This window comes from Bradysia coprophila, assembly GCF_014529535.1.
Source record: "Bradysia coprophila strain Holo2 chromosome X unlocalized genomic scaffold, BU_Bcop_v1 contig_79, whole genome shotgun sequence".
NCBI classification, from domain to species: Eukaryota; Metazoa; Arthropoda; class Insecta; order Diptera; family Sciaridae; genus Bradysia; species Bradysia coprophila.
In genome coordinates, this window is record NW_023503370.1 from 1,770,075 (window position 1) to 1,792,424 (window position 22,350).

A 22,350-nucleotide genomic window follows, 5' to 3' on the forward strand; every position below is an offset into this window, starting at 1 on the left:
AAATGAGGGAAAAACACATACAACATTTGTATTTCGAAAATCTGAACTTTAAATTTCGATTTATTCCCTTGACTGAAAGTCAGGGTCTTACAGTAGAAAATACCGAAAAATGTGGGCAACAAAAAGGTTCACTGTGATTGAAAATGTATGAAAAACGGTAAATGTAGGTAACAGTTTTTCGTTGAGGGCACAATAACTTGAGTAATTATCAACCAATTTGGATGATTCTTTTCTTCTTCTTTTTAAACACGTGGAATTAAAATCCCGAGGCTAAGTTCGAAGATGGGCTATGTGGGACTAAGGATCTGGAAGCTATCCGAGAAAATTGATGAAATTTAATTTTGTTTGGTTTCGATGTGAATAAAACTAGTAGGAAGAATAATTACATCATTCGATGCCCAGCTTTTAACGTGTAAACATCTCTTGCTAGTGAACTACATACTAACATCTTGAAAGTTGACTATCAAATTTGATAGTTGACCAACAACTTGATATTTGACTAACAACTTGATAGCAGACTAACAAATTTGATAGTTAACTATCAAGTTGTTTGTCATTTATCAAGTAGGTAGTTTTTTACTCCCTTCACAACCACATCTTACGCCAGAAAAATGCCTATTATCAAATCACTTTGATGAAAAAGTGTAAGAGATTTTAATAAAAGAGTTAAATTTTTGCAGGAAATATAAGTTGAATTATCTCAACTAATTTCTGAAGATTTTTTTTTTTAAATACATGGAATTAAATGAGTCAAAGAGAATATTGTAAAAATTTTACTAGTGTTAAGTTTGCGGCCAGAGCGAAGCGAGGGCCGTAATTCACACGAGTCGTGATTTTTTATTCACGATTGAAGGTTTACGCTCGATGGTTTCCAAAGAATTTTTTTGTCAAATTTAACTGTCATTTGCGTGGAGTCATTAATTTAGTAAATATATATGTATTTAATTTGACAGGTTTTTATGAATCATTAATACATTTAGAAAATAGTCAGTCAAGGGACCTGACCCATTCAAAAGGTAAGACCTAATTTTTATTATTATTTTGACATTTCCCTCAAGGCTGATTAAATTAAACTGATCTTTCCTATCTTTTAACAGCCGATGTAAGAATCAAGTCATTTTCATTGTGCTTCACATCAAATATTGGAACCGCGGCAGAGTAAAATAAACCAGGCAGGAGCGGTTCATTTTCGAAACGTCAAATAAGGGACATATACACTGTATGAAAATGAACTCAAATGAACACTGACATAAATTGAAAAATTTTATTCGCAAAAAATATAGGTCTACTAGATTATTCACGTCCCTAGTCAAATCACCTAGCAGGGTAATAGAGGTTTTTACACGTCAAATAGAGTAGTATTTTGATACCAATAATACCATTAGCAGCCTTAATCGTAATTTTGCAATGACATTAAGAAACAAAAGGTATGGAAATATTCGCATACTTCGATTAAAGTACTACTTTATTTTTTCTTTTAACCTGCTAGATGCTTTGCCCTAGTCAAACCAGCCTGGTTAACTTTACTCTGTCGTGATTGGAACAATATTTTTGAAAATCTCAATTAATTTTAACGCAAAATGATTGCGGATTATTCAATTAGCAATCACCGTACGTTTTTCCTCGTAATAAAAAATAACATTGAGACAGTCAATATTTCTCACTTTATTTTTTGTTTACATTTAGATGCATCTGTTCGTTCTGCTTTGCCTCGGCTGTTAACACGTTACTGACACGAATTCGTTCGATGACATAATTGTGCTTATTTTATGATAGAAGATTTTTGTAAAAGTAAAAGAAAAACGATGAAACTTGGTTCATAGATCACGGTGTGGTTGAACATTGTTCAATGAACAAAGTCTAATTAAAAGAGCAATGCAAAGTAATTTTTTCCTGAATTATTATTGGTAATGATCTACTGATCATTTTAGGTCTAAAGTCCGAAAAAAGGCGGCGGGCGGTTTTTAAGATAAATTGAATTTTATGGAGTGGCGGTTGTGTAGCATGTCCAGATATGAATATAAGGCGCCAGAACAAGGATTTTTAGGTATCTATATCCTTGTTCTGCCGCTCTACATTCATATCTGGACCCGATATGCTCAACATCCGACACTGTAACACCTTTAGTTTTCCTGTAAATCTAACTTTTAGTCTTCCTTCTGGACGCAGAACGCGACTTTCAGACCAATGGAGTAGCATTTCAGAATCAGGGAGCCAGTCCAACTAAAACATACTATACCGCCTTTCCGGAAGAGTCGAAAAAATTTGCGTTGGAAAGGTAGTGACATCAGCTACCCGACAAACAAACAACAACAGAAAAGAATGTTTGATCCAAATCTGTTAAAATGGCATATGCTTTCACTTTCAATTTAGGCCAAAAATGATCAGGAGATCATTACCAATAGGAATTAAGAAAAAAAATTACTTTGCATTACACTTTTAACTACACTTTGTTCAACCACACCGTGAAACACCTATCAAGGAGGTTTCTTTCCACATCGACTTTCTTTCTTCCATACAAATAAAATATTACGTCAATTACGAAAATACCCTCAAACAAATTTTCTTTATACCACATAAAATTGCACAATTATATAATAGCAGTAGACTCAGCGATAATTAGCGGTATTATGGTATACAGTCGACTATAATAAGTGTAAAATTCATTGAGGCTGTTTCTTAGAAAAATTATAATTGGTACCGTTGCGCTCATCCTACGCCGAATGATTTTAAATACATCAAAGTGCACTTTATTTACTATGCTGTGTATGGTGCAAGAATTTTTTCAAACAGACTTGACTTTCACTTTCCACGTTTTCATGTTAGTCAATTTTCTTTTAGTGTGGCAAGTAGAAGAAGAGGAAATCGTTTTTCGAGAACTTTTAAATTTTGCGCTGCCCTCATTCTATTTCCTTATAAAAATTAGATGCCTGCAATAAACTATCGTATATCACAAGAGCTTAATCGCTTAATTAAAGTAACAGTACGAGAATCGACCTCCGTGATTCATTGATGTCATCCCGTATCATTGATGTTAAGTGATTATAGTCTTTGTGAACTATAGTCTCGAATTGTTAACACGTTGAATAGTTACAGTGCATCAAAATTGCAAAAAAATCCTTTAAAATAGAGGCTCCAACTGATATTACATCTCATAACCAATAATAACAAAATGTTACAATATTTTTCTTTCCAACAAACACATCGAGAATATACACCAAACTTTCCGTTCAAAATTATTTGAACGTCATTATAAAATCATTTATAATATCAGAATTCCATTTAATGAAGTTGAGTTGTAAAATATGCATTTGCCAATTTCTCTTCACTAAAAAGTTTTCGCAAAACTTTTATGATATATTTTTCCAATCGATATTTTCACTAAAATTTACTAGACAAAGTCCAATTCAACGAAAATAAAGTTTTTTTTTTTTAAACATTTTTGTTTGTCCTAAAACTTTATTATTGCATCTTGTACCCAATCATTCTTGCCATATTGATTATTCGAAAAATAAAATTAATAAAAAAAGTGTGGGAAAATAAAATAATTAAATAATTTCTCATTAAAAGTCCATAATTAATTTCAATTTTAGAAATTATATATTGAGAGAATAATATGCAAATTTTAATTGATTTTCGCGTTATATACTAAAAGTTTGATTTTTTTTTGTTTTGTGAGATATGTCAACCAGCCAGCGAACGGATCCTCTTTTTCAAACTGAAGTGTCTCACCCTCAATTTTAGTTTTGATTTATGCATTTTTGACTGGTGATACCGACACTGATTTTAATTCTACCTCTATAAAAATACATTGAGAGTTAGCCCAGTTTAAAGTATATACTTTTCTGATTTAGACAGTTGATTCAAAGAATCCTTAGAATTATCTGGTGAGAAATGACACTCCGTGATGAATATGTATAGGACGTTTTAAACATTTTCTTTATAGTTCGTACCAATTTAACATATTTTCAAGAGTAAGTCTGGATTTCCACTTACGAAAAAAGCACTCCATATTCTATCCCAGCCAGCCGCCGACTAAAAATGATCATTACACTTTCATCCAACTTTTACCTTCAAGTTCAGTTCATTTTGGAAAACGAGTTTCAATGCTCAAGGCTAGTACACAGTTCGTGAAATTTTTTTGAAAAATCAACGCTATCCAAAATGACTCAAAAATGCGGAGCGAAGTTTCAAATGCACGATTGAAAATTCCTCTTTTATAGGTTTATGTGTGAGGTGTTAGCACGGAATAAAATTATTTTCAAATCATAAATAATCATCAAATCAAATAAAACAGAAATTTTCCTTCACAAATTTGAAACTTCGCTCCGCATTTTTTCAATCATTTTGCCTAGTGTCGATTTTTCATAGTTATTTAAATCACGAGAGGCTAAAAACGATTTTTTTTTATTCGAGGTGTATGTGTGAGCTGGAGGGTATTGAGAATGCCGAGGTTTACAGAGGCTCACAATCGCATTCGAATGTTACAATACCCTCGAGGCTCACACGTGCACCGAGAATTTAAAAAAAAACTTTTTCGACTCGAGTCGGCTTTTTTTACATTTGCCTTTCATCAAAAATCACGAAAAAAACACCACAAATTATGAATTTAATCCAAATAAAAACTAAGCACCAAACAAACACAAAATATGTCAATCACTTCATGAATATTTCAACAACACGATAACGATTCTTGACAGCGTTCGTTTTTGAAGAGAGAGAGAGAGAGAGAGAGAGAGAGAGAAGTCTCTCAGTTTGCTATGTCTACTAGATGATCAATTTTTATCCAGTTTCCAGCTTTCCATCCAGTTTGCCAACTATAGGTGAACAATTTCCAATATTTAATCCCTAGAGATTACAAATTTGTCTAAGTGTTAAGTGTCCACTCCACTCAACAAAAAGTACTCCGTGAGAGAGCCGTGAGAGAGCAAGCTGTCAAATAAACAAAGAAAAAATTGAAAAAATTCAATTTTGTCTCTCATGCGAATTCGAATAAAAGTCGTATTTTCGATGAAGGGCGAATGTAAAACATTTTTCATGCATACTCAGGTGCATACTCACCTTCAGGTTCAAAGTTTCAAAAATATAAAACACCTGTTCAAAACGACAGTTATAGAGATGTTCAAGTTCATTAAAATTTTGTCATTCCAATAGTATGACAGGAAGTTTTCGATTATCTAGTGCAGTAGAAACGGAGTCACAATATCCAGTTATAGAACTTTCTGAATGGGTAAGTTCGCGTCAGAAAACCAAATGGAAAAATTGTGTTTTACATCGCTACGCTTTGATCCGACTGTCTGTTAGCGGCATCCATAATTATTTTGGCATTGTTTTATATGGTTCAATCAGCCAATAATTATCTTTAATCATTTCAACTGAACAAAAAATTTAAATACTTTGATCATTGATTTGCAAACTTAATTGGATTTAGCATCTGTGACGCTACAACCATCCAGAACTTTATTGAATTTAACAAAATATTTTTGACAAAAGATTAAGTCAAAATTTTGTAGTATATCTGGCTGTTCATCGTAATCGTAAATCTAGAAATGAAATGAATCGTCGATAGACGTTTTAACAAAGATCTGTAATTCTATTGCCCAATTACCTTGTCAATTCCTACAGATGGTACGAATGATAAACTGATTTTTTTCGTCTGGTCGCCATAGTTCACCAAAAGTTCGGTTCCTTTTGTCACATTTGCACATTCTGAGTATATTTGCTCCAAGTTAACACGCATCCTAGGAGCACACTGGAATAGACATTTATTATAACTATTTTGCAAACTAGTTAGTAAATGAGAGGTTTTCCGCACTAGATGTGAGTTGGGCGATAGTAGCGAAGCGAGTTCGGCAACACACCGAGGGCGCAAAACCCCATTTACTAACGTGTTAGCAACAAGATTGTCGTGTGGAAATCAACTACGTTTGCTCCCTAGATTGTTGCTGAAAATTATGAATATTTTCAACTTGCAGTAGATAAAATAAAATTTTGATTGATTGTAAGGGCTAAGGTCTCTGAGCTTCAACTCCGGTTTCTGTTAATCGTTTAGAACTAGTTTTTAATATGAGCTTGGTTGAAAACAGAATTTTTTATAGGTTTGTTCCAAGTAACTGTAAACATGAATCTTCACTGGCCGCACGAACACGATTTCATCCACATAGATGGGTTTACATATAAATATTGACAAGGTTATGTCTCTATGGAAGAAATTTGACAATAATTTGACAATTAATTAATACTTTTCCATTAAAGTGCAAGTATTGCTCTTAAAAAAAGTTTGCCTTTTTTTCTTACTTCTGGCTACCCTCAGTCTATTAAAGAGAATACTCCGCTACGAAATCGCTCTTTTATATGTGGCTATATGAGAAGCTACGTCGGCTTAGCTCCTGTAAATTTTCATTTTGAATTTTCAACACACCTACGATGTCAATTCAGTCACGGCAGAGTAAAATAAACTTTACTTTGTCGTGATTTAGTACGAAATTACAAAATGAAAACGACATGTTGAAAGGAAAAAAAATAGTATTGGAGTTCTAAAGAACAAAAAAAAAATTAAGTTGGGCTTGTATGGTATCATTGTAAGGTAATGATGTCCTCTATGTGACACAATAACAAAACCAACACCTATATATCACCTGACCTACACTTTGAAGTTCTCTAACTCGAAGAAGTCACCGTCTATGACCAACTGTTTTTTTTTGTTTTTGTTCAGTTATTTCTAAACTGTATATCGTGCCTCATACACCAAGCCTATTGTGCCAATTTATTTATATTCAATGTAGTGCGGCGCTTCAAATTTTTATACGCTGATAATTTATACACCAAAACTAACCTCTTCAAGCGTTGCTCGGAAGCTTCTCATTCCACAAGTTATCAGTCGGAATGCTAAATCAAATTGTAAACTATCCAAAATACAAGCGTGTACTCTATTTAATTTACATTCTGCTGAACCATGTTGACACTCAATTATCCATTCACCAGTGGTCGTGTTTAAGTTGTGCTATATAAATTACATTGAAATTGTGGATTAGATGTCTTATGTACTAGCAATGGACTGGTGTAGTTGTAATATTTGTAACAGCAGATATGCATAATAAATATGATTTATTTTATGGTATATGAATTCGAGAGGATATGGTTGTAATGTTGTTAATTATTTTAGTTGATACAATATGGCTCTGCTATCATTGTCAATGCTCGCAAATAATGGGGGGAACGAGCAATAGGCGATACCTAATAACATGTCGTTGAAATGTTGAGCTAGAATTTTGGTACTTTTGTTCCACAAAAAATACCATTTGCAGCAATAAATTACATGATTTATTGGAGTCAGTACGCTCCTCGGAACTTTCACCCATACCTTTTGTTAAAACGCAGCTTCGTGTTTCAAAGAAATGGGACAAATTATTGGTTTTTATTCTGTAACCGTATTTATTACATTTGAATTGGGACAATGAAATTTTAATGTCATAGGACTTACCGACGAGCTTTTTATAGGACAATATTATAGCCTCGATTATAGCATTACACTCACATCATCCAGAATATAAAAAGTTAGGAAATCGGCAGTGTATACCATTGTTAGAAATGTAAAAGATTCATGATAGTTACGATGAGTCACCGCGAGTTATGAGTCCCAGAGAGAAATAAGCTTTCTGCACTTAAAAACCCTTGTTAGTTACATAGAGAACATGGCTGATGATTAAATTTGAAATGCTCGAGAGTTATAAATCCTCGATAGCTATGACTAGTTACTGTAGGCTTAGGTCAAAAACTGGTCAAAAACTGGTCAATAAAACACCCGCTTCGTAGACATTAGTTAAAAACTGTGGAAAATTTAAAATAAAATATTTCCAATTGTACGTACACATAACTATCTCACTCACTACATGCACGTCCGATCACAAGAATCTTTTTTAAGAAACATCGTTTGAAAAAGACTTTTCGTCTCCCGAGCATAAACATTCGTTTTGTGTGCGTCTGGCTATATATTCTTGCAAATGATGGAATCTTGAACTGAGTGATTTCATGCATAGTTAACGAAAAATGAATGAAAAACATTGCAAACATCAATTCCTACGAATTCTTTTGTGTTTTCGGATTGTAGTGATAAAGCAGGTAATCTATTTTTAATTTCCTTTACTAGGGAGGTAATATCGTTCTTTCGCCCCTAGGGAATACTCTTTACCGCGCTCGTAAGGTAAAGCCCAAAACAAGACACGGAAAATAATTTGTTATCTCGTATAACGATGAGTAATAGTATCTTGGATATCTTGGATACGAGATAACAAATTACCTCCCTAGTATAGTAATCTATTATTAGAGGACGCCAACATTTTTCGACGAAAACGATAATGCCCCACAATAACAATAATTCCCAACCATAATGCCCCATCAAAAATGGCGACCATTGTGAATGCATACACATGGACAAGTCAATTTTGTATTTATTTTTGATTTTTATTATAAAAGTGCGTCCGAATCTATATTTTATTACTGCAATCCGTAGATCTAATTTGTAGGAAGCTAACGACATTAGGCTGGAAAAAATCTGTTCATCTTTCAACACGCTGTTCAACGACAAACATCATCCACTACTCAACAAACACGTGCTTAACCTGCAAGCGGAACGTATAATGTTTGTCGTCGTACAACGTGTTGTAAAGTGAAACAATTTTTTCCAGCTCAATGTCTTTAGCTTCCTACAAATTAGATCTACGGATTGCAGTAATAAAATGTAGATCCGGACGAACTTTTAGAATAAACATAAAAAATAAATAGAAAATTTACTTGTCCATGTGTATCCATCCACAATGGTCGCCATTTTTGACGGGGCATTATTGTTGGGAATTATTGATATTGTTGGACATTATCGTTTTTGTCCAAAAAAGCTGGCGTCCTCAATTATAAAGTAAACGAAAGCAAATTCAACTTTCATTCAAAAGGAAAGGAACTTTACACAAAATTGCCTGACATTACAATCGTTTTGTAAGTAACGTTGACGTTGAATCACCAGCACTACAAATGAGGTATCAACGGAAAGCTTAGACAATGTATGTTACAACTAGCATGTTAGGTTCACATTAAGCGTCATCAGTACCAGCCCAGACCTGTCTGTTCACACAGATTTTGAAAATTTTTCTTGCAAATTTTTGCAAACATATATCAATGAATCTGATCAAACTAGGCATGACCCGAAAGTACTTAAGCTCAGCTTTCCAACGAGCCCAATCTCACCCGGAACGATTATTTATAGCGGCCAAAAAATTCGGATAAAAAACACTATTTTTCCAACTTCGGAGATCTTCCACCAGCAACCAGGTGTGGCTCGAGACCGTGTGAGGCCTGTTTTAAGGTCTACTGGCAAAGACATTTCAAACCATGTATATATCAATCCCAGACGAAATGGGTCCGATTTTGATAGGTGGATTTTCAAAAGAATCCCTCAGTGCATTTTAGGGACATACTGTTGAACAATTTTTTGTTTTGAATAATGTTGACGCTACTAATTCCGTGTCATTTCTAATTCATTTATGAGCCAATTTATGATATAGAATTTTTTCGGGTTTCTGGTCGTTTCGAGTCGAAAAATTGCGTGTTACCGTTCATATTTTAAATGAAAAGTTTTACCGTTTACATTAACAAGTGATGAATACAAGGACAAACGATGCTGATTTCAGCGAATTGCGCCATCATCAGTACACCTACGTCTTGCTAGGACAATGTTAAACATATTCGCGTAATTCGCTGAAATCAGCATCGTTTGTCCTTGTATTCATCACTTGTTAATGTTAACGGTTAAACTTTTCATTTAAAATATGAACGGTAACACGTTTCATTTTGAAAAGCTTAGTAATTTAATATTACCAGATCAGCAATACAGCTATTATAAACTAAAGTCTCCAAATTTTCATGCATATGAGCCTGTATGTACACTTGCGTTTCAACTCATACCAAGAAAGCACAACCCTCTCTGAACGAAAGAAATGCAAAGCATAGTCTGATACGGTCAGCCTCCGAATTTTTTCAATGTTTATTGCCATGAACAGTGCTATTATGACTTAACGCTACAAACGCTACAATGAAACATTCGTCCATCCAATCATCTGAAGATTTGAGTGCGGGTACAAAGCAGAAAAAAAGTAAAATATTATCTTTCTCTTTTAAGATTCGAAATTGTAGGGTTGAATCTCGGGTTGAATAATATAAACTTTTACCAAACTTTTTTTTTTATTTTAAATGGAGGATTCTGCAATGTATGAAATGTTCGATAAAGGGTTCGGAAAATTTATTGCTTTATTTATTGAAACCATTTTCATTTGTGATGGTAGGATTAATGGCTATTGAGAATTCGGTATGAACATAAATGCCACATATAATTTGATTGCTGTGATTAATTTTGATGCCATTCAATTACTTCACTCTAGCTTTGCGCACGGAATCGTTCCTAAGAAACTGTATAATAGTCACACACACACACAAACACACTTCCTTTGTGTTGTCATATATACGTTACCTACAAAATATTCGAATTATTCCAAAGATAGTTTACGTTAATATGATGCGACACATTTGTAATGCTTATGGTATGCATCGTTGAATAAAAAGCAAATGAATGCTTCGGATGTGGAAAACGAAAACGAAAACCGAATCGATAGTGGATGTATCTGTTTGAAATGTCTGGTAAACAAGATATACCTTGGTAACTGAAAGCCTATAGTGAAATTGAAATGTTCCGTTGATTATAAATTGGTATTTCAAATACTGGAAAAGTTTTGTGTGATAAGGCTCTTGTTCAGTGCAATTAGATTGAGATTAATTGGAAAACAAATATACGTATGCCACTTTGAGTTTGATGGAAAAAAAATTTGTTGTTGAAAAACAAATCGATATGTAGAACCTTCGTTAATCTTTCTGGGGCTGAGTGGTTTGGTTATCGTATTTCAATCGTATCTGTAATAACTCGGGATAAAAATGAAAGTTCTCATTTTCGTGTCTATTGACGCCACAGATCAACAAAATTCACACGAAACTCTACTTTTCGTCTTTTATCTCAAGTCATGTTAATTACTATTTTAGTCACTAAGCAATGTAGCAATGTAACAATGTAGCAATTTAACTTAAAACGGGAATAGATCATTAGATCTTCTTGATTTAGAATGAGGACTGATATCTGCCCACATCTGAGATTCATAGCTTAGTAGCTTACACATCCTATTGGAACTTTTAAGCGAACCAATGAACCTTTCCGGCACTTTCGTACGGTTGAATGCGGTAGTGCTCCCCTGATGAGTGTGCGTGTGTGTATGTGGATGTGCGGGTGTGTGTGTGAGGGAGAAAACCCTCTGTTCAAACGAATAAAAGTGCGTCTAGTTTAAAGTTCAAATGGTCGGTAGACTGAAGATATGTCTAAATCGCCTTACATATTTGTAAGCGAAACCTTGACAATGTTAATAATAAAAATAAAAATATTTGAATCTATCAATGCTTATAAAAACGAATTCCAACCAAATTAAGTTCATGTCGTAGTGAATCCTAACGTCACTGAATACCCTGAATACTGACATTCTTTCTAGAATGATCGATTAACGTTTTAGGACTGATGCCCGTTGCCCATCGAAAAGCTGTCAATTGAAAAACGGTTTTTGTTTAAACTTTAATAGTCCTTAATACAATATGTGAGTGTTTATTGGTGGCACTTGATCAGTATATAGTTACACACAGCACAAAATTTCATCTTTTCTAATGAATTGTATATACTTGCTGTGGTTCAACGTCACGAATAATAAAAAATTCATGCTATTTGTGTCGGCAACTTACTTACTTTCACACGATTTATTAATATATCTATCTTTGTATATTTATACCTTATTATCGTCATCACCTTTTCTCTTTGTTTATACACAAAAAATTAAAGATAATTTTGGACTTTAAGGAATTCTTCCACTCTATTATCCTTAACACATTGCACATTAAGCGCCGTACTTGAGATGATGAGTGTTCACAATGTGAAAAAGAGAATATGCTCGCATGATGCCTATCATATCATCACACCAAATTTCCCATTTTACGTAAATTGTCACAAATTCATAGTAGGTGTTACAAAGAAAGGAATTTGCGCTGCACTCGAATTCACCCTAAACTTTTGTTCTCTGTTTGTTTAAAATTTATTTAACAAAAAATGTTTGTTTTAATTTAACGATTGAATTGAGAAATATGACAAATGATTGGAATGTAATGAACAGTCCGAATTTGTGGAACAATATGGAATTTAACTACGTAATCGGAATTCGGTGGACAACTTAAATTTAGAGAACACGTGGAATTTGATCGGAAGATTGGTACTGGATGTTGGTACTGGAAGTTGATACTGGAAGTTGGTACTGGAAGTTACACCAGGAAGCAAGGAAGCGCATGTCAAATGAACAGAAAATTTTAATTTCGTACTGTACGGGTACGACGGGTACTCGTCGGTACCGACTCGTCTACAGTCGATTAAATCAGTCCTGACAGTGCCTGAGCATTTAAATGAAATTTTTTAATTGGAACGCTTGCAGCGCATATCAAATGAACAGAAAATTTTAATTTCGGACTGTATTCGTCGGTACCGACTCGTCTACATTCGACATAAATGCGAGCTGACTTGTATGTAAAAGTTTAAGCTCGTCTATATACATTACACATTTTCTTTTGATGTAATTTGGAAGCTAAATGGAGCATAAGCAATATAGAGCCGTTACGTTTCCTACTAGAGAAGATTTGCAGGCATTCAGAGGTCTTCGTTCATTTATTTATTTACTTTTTTTGTTCATTTCAAATTAGTGTATTGAATATACCTTTTCTTTAAGTCTTCAACGAATGCCACATATGTTTTTGATATCTTAAAGATACCAATGGTGCGTGTATATGACATTAGGACCTATAATGTGGCTTCAACTTGAATTGAATATAACTCAACAGTATTCGCATTTCACATCGAACGAAAGTCAGTGCCAGACAAATAAAAACAGACTAATTTACGCAAAGTCGACCATTTATCAAGTTATACGTGGCTAGTCCGCTGCTATAGCGAATTGTAAAACACTGTACAGCTTACATAAAACTAAGACATGGATGGGTGTAAAAAAAACCTAGCGCAGATAAAGGATTTGTTTCCCAGCAAATTGTTAATTCTCGAGAATTAAATGTTGCATGCTAATGACGTCATTTATAAATTTTTAACGACAGCGATAGTAAAACCGTGGAACATTTACATTTCATTTGGTATTGTGCTTGCTGGCTTTGTTACAGTGTATATACAGCAATCATCAGGAGAAAGAGTGTACACTGAAACAGTGTGTAATGACGCCTAAGAAAAAAAAATGCACTCACACACACACACCCACACAATTATAAAGGAAATGGCATGCCACCAAGAATTCTCTATATACTCGATACATGCTACCAAAGTATATAAGGAGAAAGTTTAAAATAAATAAGAGAAAAACGAAACAAGAAAAGAGAGTACTTTTTTGGCGGCATTGTAATTAAACAATCATCTCTACATCATGACAATAATTTTATGATATTTTCTTACAGTCAAGGGAATAAACCGAAATCAGTTTGCCCTCTAACGTCATACGTTTAAAAGCAAAAAAAAATCTTTAAGCTTTAGCTGATTTCCAGAACGCTCCAACAACGCTAAATCTAAAGGCCGAATTTAAGAACATCATCATCTTCATCACCAATCAATCGAAATGTCCGATTTTGCGATTTATTTTCCCACCGACGTCGTCATTCCAGGTGAGAAAAAACTACGACCGATCTGCAAAGATTTAGGACTACCTCAGAAGGGATCAAAAGTCGATCTCGTGCGCCGCTTAACCACGTGAGAAATGGTTGAATTGCCTCAGACCACCACTGCGATCATAACACCAACACCATCCATCACCGACTGAATCAATGATTGTCGAAGAAGATTCGTTGCCATCGCCCATGGACAATGATGATTATGGTGTTGATATGTTCTGATTCAATCGTTGGCGAAACAATTGCAAATTCATCGGTTGACGTTTCCCTGACGTGTTACGTGTGTGGAAAATTTTTCACATTGAAGTCTAACCTCACCTGACACATGCGACTGCATGTGGCATCGCAGACTGCTTTCCAATGCCATGTTTGCGTAAAGACATTTGCAATGGACCGATACTTCCGGATCATTGTGACGGCAAAATCGTAGCACTGAACCGACCAAAAGGTGGCTTCGAGTTTGTCGACTTTGCGGAAGAAACACATCACCAGGAAATTCTGCACATCGTGTGCATTCCCTGGTTCAACAACGACGGCAACTACGTGAATGTGTCGGTCGGCTTGACTAAATTTGCTGACGTTGCCGAGAATTCTCGGCTAATATGGAAGAACATCGAACTGGAATCGACGATGGCAGATGATATTTAACCGGGTGTGGTGCAGGAAGATTGGCAGCGCGGAAGCTGAATTGGTCAATGCGTCCGGATCCGGAAAATGCTTTTCCACTGAAAATTTGCGCCGAGAGTCGAGTAGTAGCGAACCGTATAAAAGGCCACATTCATGCACTACTCGACTCTGTGTTTATCCTGTGTGCAGACGACAACAACAACTTTGTACGCCCAGTGATACCAGCCATCAACGAAAAAGTCAAGGAAGCGTTACAGAACATGTGTCAACATAATGTGAATGCATTCCACACAAATCTAAACGGCAGCAGTCAACAGTGCTCATTCCTTTTGAATGTTCTTTCGGAAAAAAAACATTCAATTTCACAGAACTGTAGACGCACTCTTTGCAAAAGGTGTGTGGCAGACTCCGGTCTTGTCATATCGCGTCTGAAGGAGTATATGGCAAGACTGGACTGTCTAGTGACAGTAATCAGGGGGTGGGAAGCTCCTCGAACGTGGTAATAAAAACCTACTGAACCTGACTATTTGAAGACGGCAAAAATGTTTCTTTAATTTTCAGAATACGACTGCATCTGCATCTGGATCTGCTTCCAGGTATCAGAGCGACAATACGATCTTCGATCATATAGCGTCAACATACAATTTTCGTTTGCGAAGTGATGTTAAAATTTAATGTATTTTATATTGTTACGAATGGAAACACTTGTTCCGTTCTTCTCGAACAAAAGCTGTTTCTTGTTCTATATACTACACGCATTATAATCTTGAATATACAGACAAAACATGCAAAATAAATGTAAAATTAAAAATTAACTTACAATGGCTTTACCGTACGGTATTAGCTTCAGGTCCATGTACTCTTTTCTATTATCCCATGACGGATACAGTTGTCTAAAGATGAATGTCATGCTATCGTAGCACAAAGTCTCATAGTACACTTGGACTTCTAGTTTTTCAACCTGTAAAAGTTTATGTCTATTCAATGGGAAGTATGCATTGTTGGCATCAACAAATCGTACTAATTATACACCTAGATCAACAGAGTGCAGATGCCTTTAGCATTTAAATTATCCCAGAGATATACTAACGTTAGGAATCGCTTTGCGAAAACTTCGAAAACAATTTATATCTAACCATCGGTGATTTTTCAAAGGAATCGTTGGACCTGAGTTTATAAGAACTCTTGAAACATTTGTGTTTTCATTCTAGACATTCTTTAGACATACCAAAAAAACATAGCTAACGCCGACCCGTACGAAACACTTATTCGTATCAAAAGCCTTTAATGTGAAACTCTTCACTTCTCTTACTTTATTTTCTTCCGAAGTGAATATTTGCAGGCGCCTGCAAATAGCCAAAATATTATGAAGTGACTATTAGCAGGCGCCGGCAAATAGCCAAAATATTATAATGAAACTATTTGCAGGCGCTGGCAAATAGCCAAAATATTATAAAGAGACTATTTGCAGGCGCTGGTAAATAGCCAAAATATTATAATGAGACTATTTGCAGGCGCCGGCAAATAACCAAAACATTATAATGAGACTATTTGCAGGCGTCTTACCTTTTTATTTAATGTAAATCAACCGCAAACAGTCTACACGCATGGTTTTCGCAGGTAAAATTCATGGTTTTAAAATATTGCCAAAGGTCTTAATTGAATTAACGAAAATGCTATTAGCACTTTGTGCGAATAGTCACTTTATAATACTTTGGCTATTCGCACATTGTACGAATAGCCAAGAAGAGACTATTCGCACAATGTGCAAATAGCCTTTTCTTTGCTATTCGCACACTGTAAGGTAAAAACATGAATCCAAATATTATTTTAAGGGCAGTAATCGTTCAGAAACTGAAAATTTATGGAGAGATGATGATATAAATGAGCAGAAGATGATCGTGTCAGAAAAATTACGTAATGGTAGCTTTCGAGACCAAATATTATTAATGTATTTCTCCAGACTTTATATCAGAATATAAATTAGACCAAATAATCAGCCTATATAAACCTTTTATAAATCGTATAGTTGAGGTGTTTGTTTTGTTCCTACTTCATCCCTTTACATATCCTGTGAGGGAGGAGTTTAGTCTGATACAACTAAATTCATCCTTCTATTAACTATTAAGGGAGGATTTTGGCTTATTCCCGCTGAACTCATCCTTCTACAAACTGTGTAAGGAAAGAGTTTTGTTTGTTCCAACTAAATTTATCCTTTTACAATTTGTGTAAGGAAGGAGTTTTGTTTGTTCATACTGAATTCATCCTTTTACAATTTGTGTAAGGAAATAGTTTGGTTTGTTCATACTGAATTCATCCTTCTATAATTTGTGCGAGCAAGGAGTTTGGTTTGTTCCAACTAAATTTATCCTTCTACAAACTGTGTAAGGAAGGAGTTTGGTTTGTTCCTACTGAATTCATCCTTCTACAAACTGTGTAAGGAAAGAGTTTGGTTTGTTCCTACTGAATTCATACTTCTACAATTTGTGTGAGCATGTAGTTTGATTTGTCCCTACTGAATTCATACGTCTACAACTGTAAGGAAAGAGTTTGGTTTGACACAAATTAATTCATCCTTCTGCAAACTGTATAAAGAAGGAGTTTGGTATGTATCTACTGAAATCGTACTTTTACAAATGTGTGAGGAAGATTTCTGTTTAATCAACTGAGTTCATCCTTCTACAAATTGAATCATGAAGGTGTTCGGTTTTTTTTACTGAATTTATCCTTTGCAATGTGCGAATAGACAAAGGCAAATAGCACATACCTTAAATTAAAAACCAAATCAACTAATATTCCAACTTCTAAACGCGTGTACCGAAGTTCGAAAAAACAAATCTTTACAGACGGAATTTATTCCTTTTACAAAATGTCACGTGAGAAACAATTTACAATGACGGTATAGATAAGGTATGGCTGATCGGCTTATTTATCCCGAACGGGGGTAGGACAAATTGGCACCATGCATAGTTATTTACGTATCGATTGAGTAGGCCGAAAGAGTTACGTATTAAGTTTTGTATGCTTGCTAAGAGGACCGAAAGTAAAGAAATGTCAATTCAATGCGAATTGACAGCTTTACTTTCGGTCCTCTTAGCAAGCATACAAAGTTTGATACGTGCCAGTTTCCACTGTAATGTGAATTTAGCACAGTGCCAGATTCACCATCTGAAGAGTAATTTGGCACCATGCAACTTTGGAAATTGGCACACGGTAGCCATAATAGAAAAATAAATAAAAGTGAATGGTGTGCTAATCATAGTTAGCCGTCTGTCACTATATACAACGTTTAGCTGCTCGACGAAGATTGCTCAATAGGGTCGGAAAACGACAATTCCTCCAAGACATCGCAACTTTTATGCAAGATTTCGTAAAAGGACGAATTGTCTAGTTTGGAGACAAATTATTGAATTTATCTCGATGCCTTCAAAGCCATAGCTTTTTTGCGTCATTTTGTAAAAAGACAAATTTCTTAGTTTTGACTGCGAAAACTCGTAAAATGACAAATTTATTGACTCACAGACTCAATCATAACTTCCAGATTAAAATGAGTTAGCACAAAACTGGCACACAAGCTTCGTTGCGTGTGCCAAATTCTCAAAAATCTAGGAAAAAAGGTAATCTGGCACATGTGCTAGATTCCACTTCATGTACGGAATTTGGCACCCCCTTCCCGTGTGCCAAATTCTCGGATCCCCCCGAACGCACTCACTTTATGTCAAAATAATTACGGCTGTCCTCAACAAAGATCAAGTTTTATGAAAATGTACACATAAAATGACTTGGGATCAAAGCCACTTTACTTAGACTTCACCTAGATCCTTCCCCATTGTCGACTGACATTATGCATCAGCTTGGAGAGGGAGTTTGGGTTTATCTTTGCATCGACACATAAAAAATGATATGCACCTGTGTCCAAACGTTTATTTTGACGAATTGGGTTATAATCCGCGCCTTCGGCTTAAAAACTGTTACGGAAACACAGTTTATTCCTTTTACAAACTGTTACGTGAGAGGCAGTTAACCAACGCCGCAGTGATAACGAAATAAAATTTTTGCTGGCGCGTATTATATAGCGTATTGAGCCAATGAACATGTGCAAAAAGGAAAACAGAGTAGTGGATCGACAATTGTGGTAAATTTGAAGGAAAAGTTTGAAGTATCATTTCTGTAACATATAATTACGTCATTTTTAGACAGTAAGAGAATATTATAGCTACGCTATTTGCAGGCAGAAATGTGTGATATGTCGAAAATATGATATTTGTTTGGCGCTGCGCCAAACAAATATCATATTTTCGACATATCACACATTTCTGCCTGCAAATAGCGTAGCTATAATATTTCGGCTATTCGCAGGCGCCTGCAAATAGTCCCTTTATAATATTTTAGCTATTCGCAGGCGCCTGCAAATAGCCTCTTTATAATATTTTGACTATTTGCAGGCACTTGTTAATAGCCAAAATATTATAAAGAGACTATTTGCAGGCGCCTGCAAATAGCAACTACGATTTTCTTCTCTGCTGAAAAACTATTCTCCCTTTAAAATCACTTACCACTCTTTGCCTTGTTATCATATACAAATAAATTGCCGGAGGCAATATAGACAGCCCCGTACGAAGTCAAATTTCATAAATTCCTATTTAAACAGCTATATATGGAATCCCTGAAACCCCACACACATAACAAATTATTTCCATGTTAACAGAAACTCTCTAAGTACCATTTTTCCCAAGATGTATCACTTTTAATAAAATCCAATATGGCCGCCGGCAGCCATTTTGTTAGGAGACCGGAAATAGTACCGACACTTTACATTCGTTAATAACTTTCAAACAAAAATAAATTCATGAAATTTGGTCAAAATTTACTCGAAAAACTCCAATGGTCGACCCGGTCACATAGGATCTGGTTGGATTGATAATGACCACCACTATCTAAAGCAACAATAATTAGGTAAACTTCTGTAAACTTGCAGCTTTACAAAGACTAACAACAGGTTTTACGAAAAATATTTTATTTGACTCCAAAACACGAAAAAATTGTTTTGCAGCGTGCCCCATACGAAAGATGAACATTACACAGTAATTTGTCTCCTGCGAAAATAATCGATTACGTGTGGAAATTGACATCCATATTTGGGAGTTTGCTTTTATTATTGTGAACGTCAGTTTTTTCTTACGGAAACAGTAAGATTGATACTGAAAAATAATGAAATTTTGACTTTTCGGATTTTAATCAAGCTGATACTCATAGATTTTAAACAAAAATGATTTTGATCCTCTCGGAGTCGACCAACTTTTAAAGTTGGAATTGATCTAACATGAAAACAAAATTCGTGGGAAAAGCACCTGATCTGCAACTCTTGTGCAACTCTCTTTTCTGCATTCAACTCATCGCAACTCTTTTAGGTGATGGTCCCCCTCGACGAAAATGTTTAAAAAAAAATATCGTCTATTATGAACTCAGGATGATCCAACTGTTGATTTATGAGTAATCAGAATAATCTAGGAGTCAGTGAATTAGTTTAGTTTGCCGTGAAGAAAAGTATTTTGTCAGTCTATTTGTAATATTCAGTGTGAAAGGACGTTTTTGATTAAAGTTTTATTTTATTTTGTATCTCTGTTGATTTATTGAAAGCTCCTGGAAATCTGCTAAACCAACACCAACGATTTGGATTCCTTTACTACCTCCGTATGGATTGTTCCATACAATACTATCCGACCTCTTACACCCTCAACTTTGAAACAATCACTTATCTGCCGTACGAGACATAGATAGTTTTTTCTCTGTACTGTGAGTGAATTTCTCTCGAAGGTTAAACATTACTAATTACTAATACTCGATTCACTACCGTATTCGTAACTTTCAGCAAATTTACCATCCACCGCTTTTCACTTAAAAAAGAAACGTCGCGTGCGATATGGGCTTATTGGGTTAAAAGAATGTACACAAACACATACATCATTCTGTAGAATTTCCTGCGATGTGGCCAACAGAACACTTGACACAAATGTTGCTAATAAGCAGAAATGGCTTATCTTCGTAAACATCATTGGCGACTGTTTATAAGCAAGCAAGAACCTGATATTTTTAAAATGTACAAAATTATATATGCACCACCGTTAACACTCTAAAACTGAATGAGAGTCTGAGGAAATGAATACGTTGAAGTAATCGTAGACATTCACTTATATACATAAAATATTTTAAATAAGTATCACTGGTAGCTAGTAAAATTTCAAGAAATACATATGATACTTCATTACACTTATGTAAGTCTTTAATTGTGCTGTACTGGATTTAGTTGTTGCCGTTTTGCATTGAAATGAAACTAGGTCTATTTTAGGGGCACAGTTCAAATAAGTGATAATACAGTTCATGCTGATATCACATTCAGGGAACTGATAATTCAGCAAGAATATTGACCGAATTGAACATTTCACATTCATTTAACAAAAATGCCTTTGGGGATTACACTCTTTATACTGCAATGATTATTTTTTGTTCTGTGTGTACCAGTCTGAGCTATATGTGAAAATTTATTTCCCTAATAGTTTCGAACTGATGGGAAAGGCTGTGAGGTCTTTAAAGGTAAATAAAGAAGTAATGAAAAAAATTACGGTTTGTAGCCGATATTGAACGTTCAAGCGTCCCTGAAGACTATTTTATTTTTATTATTAAGTACAATAATGCAGACCTCCCACGCCAAAAATGAGCTCCTTAATTCAGGAATAAGGAGGAAATTGTTTAAAAATCAGGAGGTTTCAGGAGGTTTTCATAGTCATAAAATAAAAGGAGATTCGTGACTGTTATCAAAGAAATGAACGCCAAAATTGTTTAAAAATTTATGAAACAAAACTTTTACAAATAAAGACTTTTCGAATGACAAACGATACAGTTATGCATTAAAATGCTAAAAGTAAATTTTTTTGTGGAGTCGTAAAGAAGAAGGACTAAAACAACAATCTAATTCGTTTGTCAAACGTTCTAGCTTGGCGACAAGCGACTTATAATCTGTTTAATTAGACGACATTTTTAGAAAGTTTACTCATATTCAGCTTGAGGCGTTCTAGAGTGGTTTTGACAATAGTTTATACTTAAAATTTATGTAGGAATGTAAGGAATAATGAGGAATTTTTGAAAAAGAAGGATGTGAATTAAGAAGGTTTTGATTGTCGTGAAAAGGTAGGTTCAGAAATACTAAACAGCTACTTATGCTAAAAAATGCACAAAATATTTAAGGCTCAATTGTGAAAAAATCGAATGACTTGTGGTCACTTTATTCGTAGTTGTCTTCGTCCGAGCTTCATGTATGTATCCACAGCCCGTTGCCAAATCGAAACGTGAAAAAACCAGAATCTGGGTAATACAGTCTTACATACAGTGTTAGATCTAACCGAGGGGAAAATCACTCTTTGATTTACACGCGATTTACATGATTTACACGTTAACTTGATTTCACTGCAATTACATGGTAGTTTCTCTTAATTTGAACGTGTTTTATTTTTTTTCCTTGTTGGTCTGAACATAATCGACATGATAATTATGAAAAATCCTTGATAAATGTAGAGAAATCCAGTGATTTGCAATTCGTGTAAATCACGTAAATCATGTAAATCGTGTGCAAATCGCGTGTAAATCAAAAGAGTGATTTCCCCTAGGATCTAACACTTATAAGCTGAAAGATCACTTCTAACTTAGAAGAATCAATCATGCCACTATGTATAACTAGAACACTGTTGTATGGAGTTGCATGCTAAATGTTTTTTCAGATACAAGATCAAATATATTTGAATCATAGAGTTACACATTGAAGTCCAGCGGTTGAACTCCTTGCATTTAATAATTCTTTCGCCTTGATAGAACTATTCATGTCACAATGATTCTCTCTAGGTCTAGCCCATACAACGACCTTGAAAGTGTTCTACT

At 34.9% G+C, this 22,350-nt stretch overlaps 1 protein-coding gene and 1 long non-coding RNA gene across 2 annotated transcripts; both read right to left on the reverse strand.

Annotated features, from left to right (window-relative positions):
* Positions 1–5,404: 5,404 nt before the first annotated feature.
* Positions 5,405–20,577, reverse strand: LOC119070470 (GILT-like protein 2). The gene is made up of 5 exons (XM_037174826.1): positions 20,382–20,577; positions 15,239–15,379; positions 6,836–7,003; positions 5,609–5,752; positions 5,405–5,543 (listed from the first exon to the last, which is right to left on the reverse strand). Exons 1-5 carry the CDS (start codon positions 20,472–20,474, stop codon positions 5,418–5,420), a joined length of 672 nt encoding a protein of 223 aa, XP_037030721.1. The 5' UTR covers positions 20,475–20,577; the 3' UTR covers positions 5,405–5,417.
* LOC119070471 lies at positions 16,930–17,121 on the reverse strand. The gene is made up of 2 exons (XR_005086519.1): positions 17,085–17,121; positions 16,930–17,031 (listed from the first exon to the last, which is right to left on the reverse strand). It is a non-coding gene; the product is annotated as an uncharacterized LOC119070471 (long non-coding RNA).
* Positions 20,578–22,350: the final 1,773 nt, after the last annotated feature.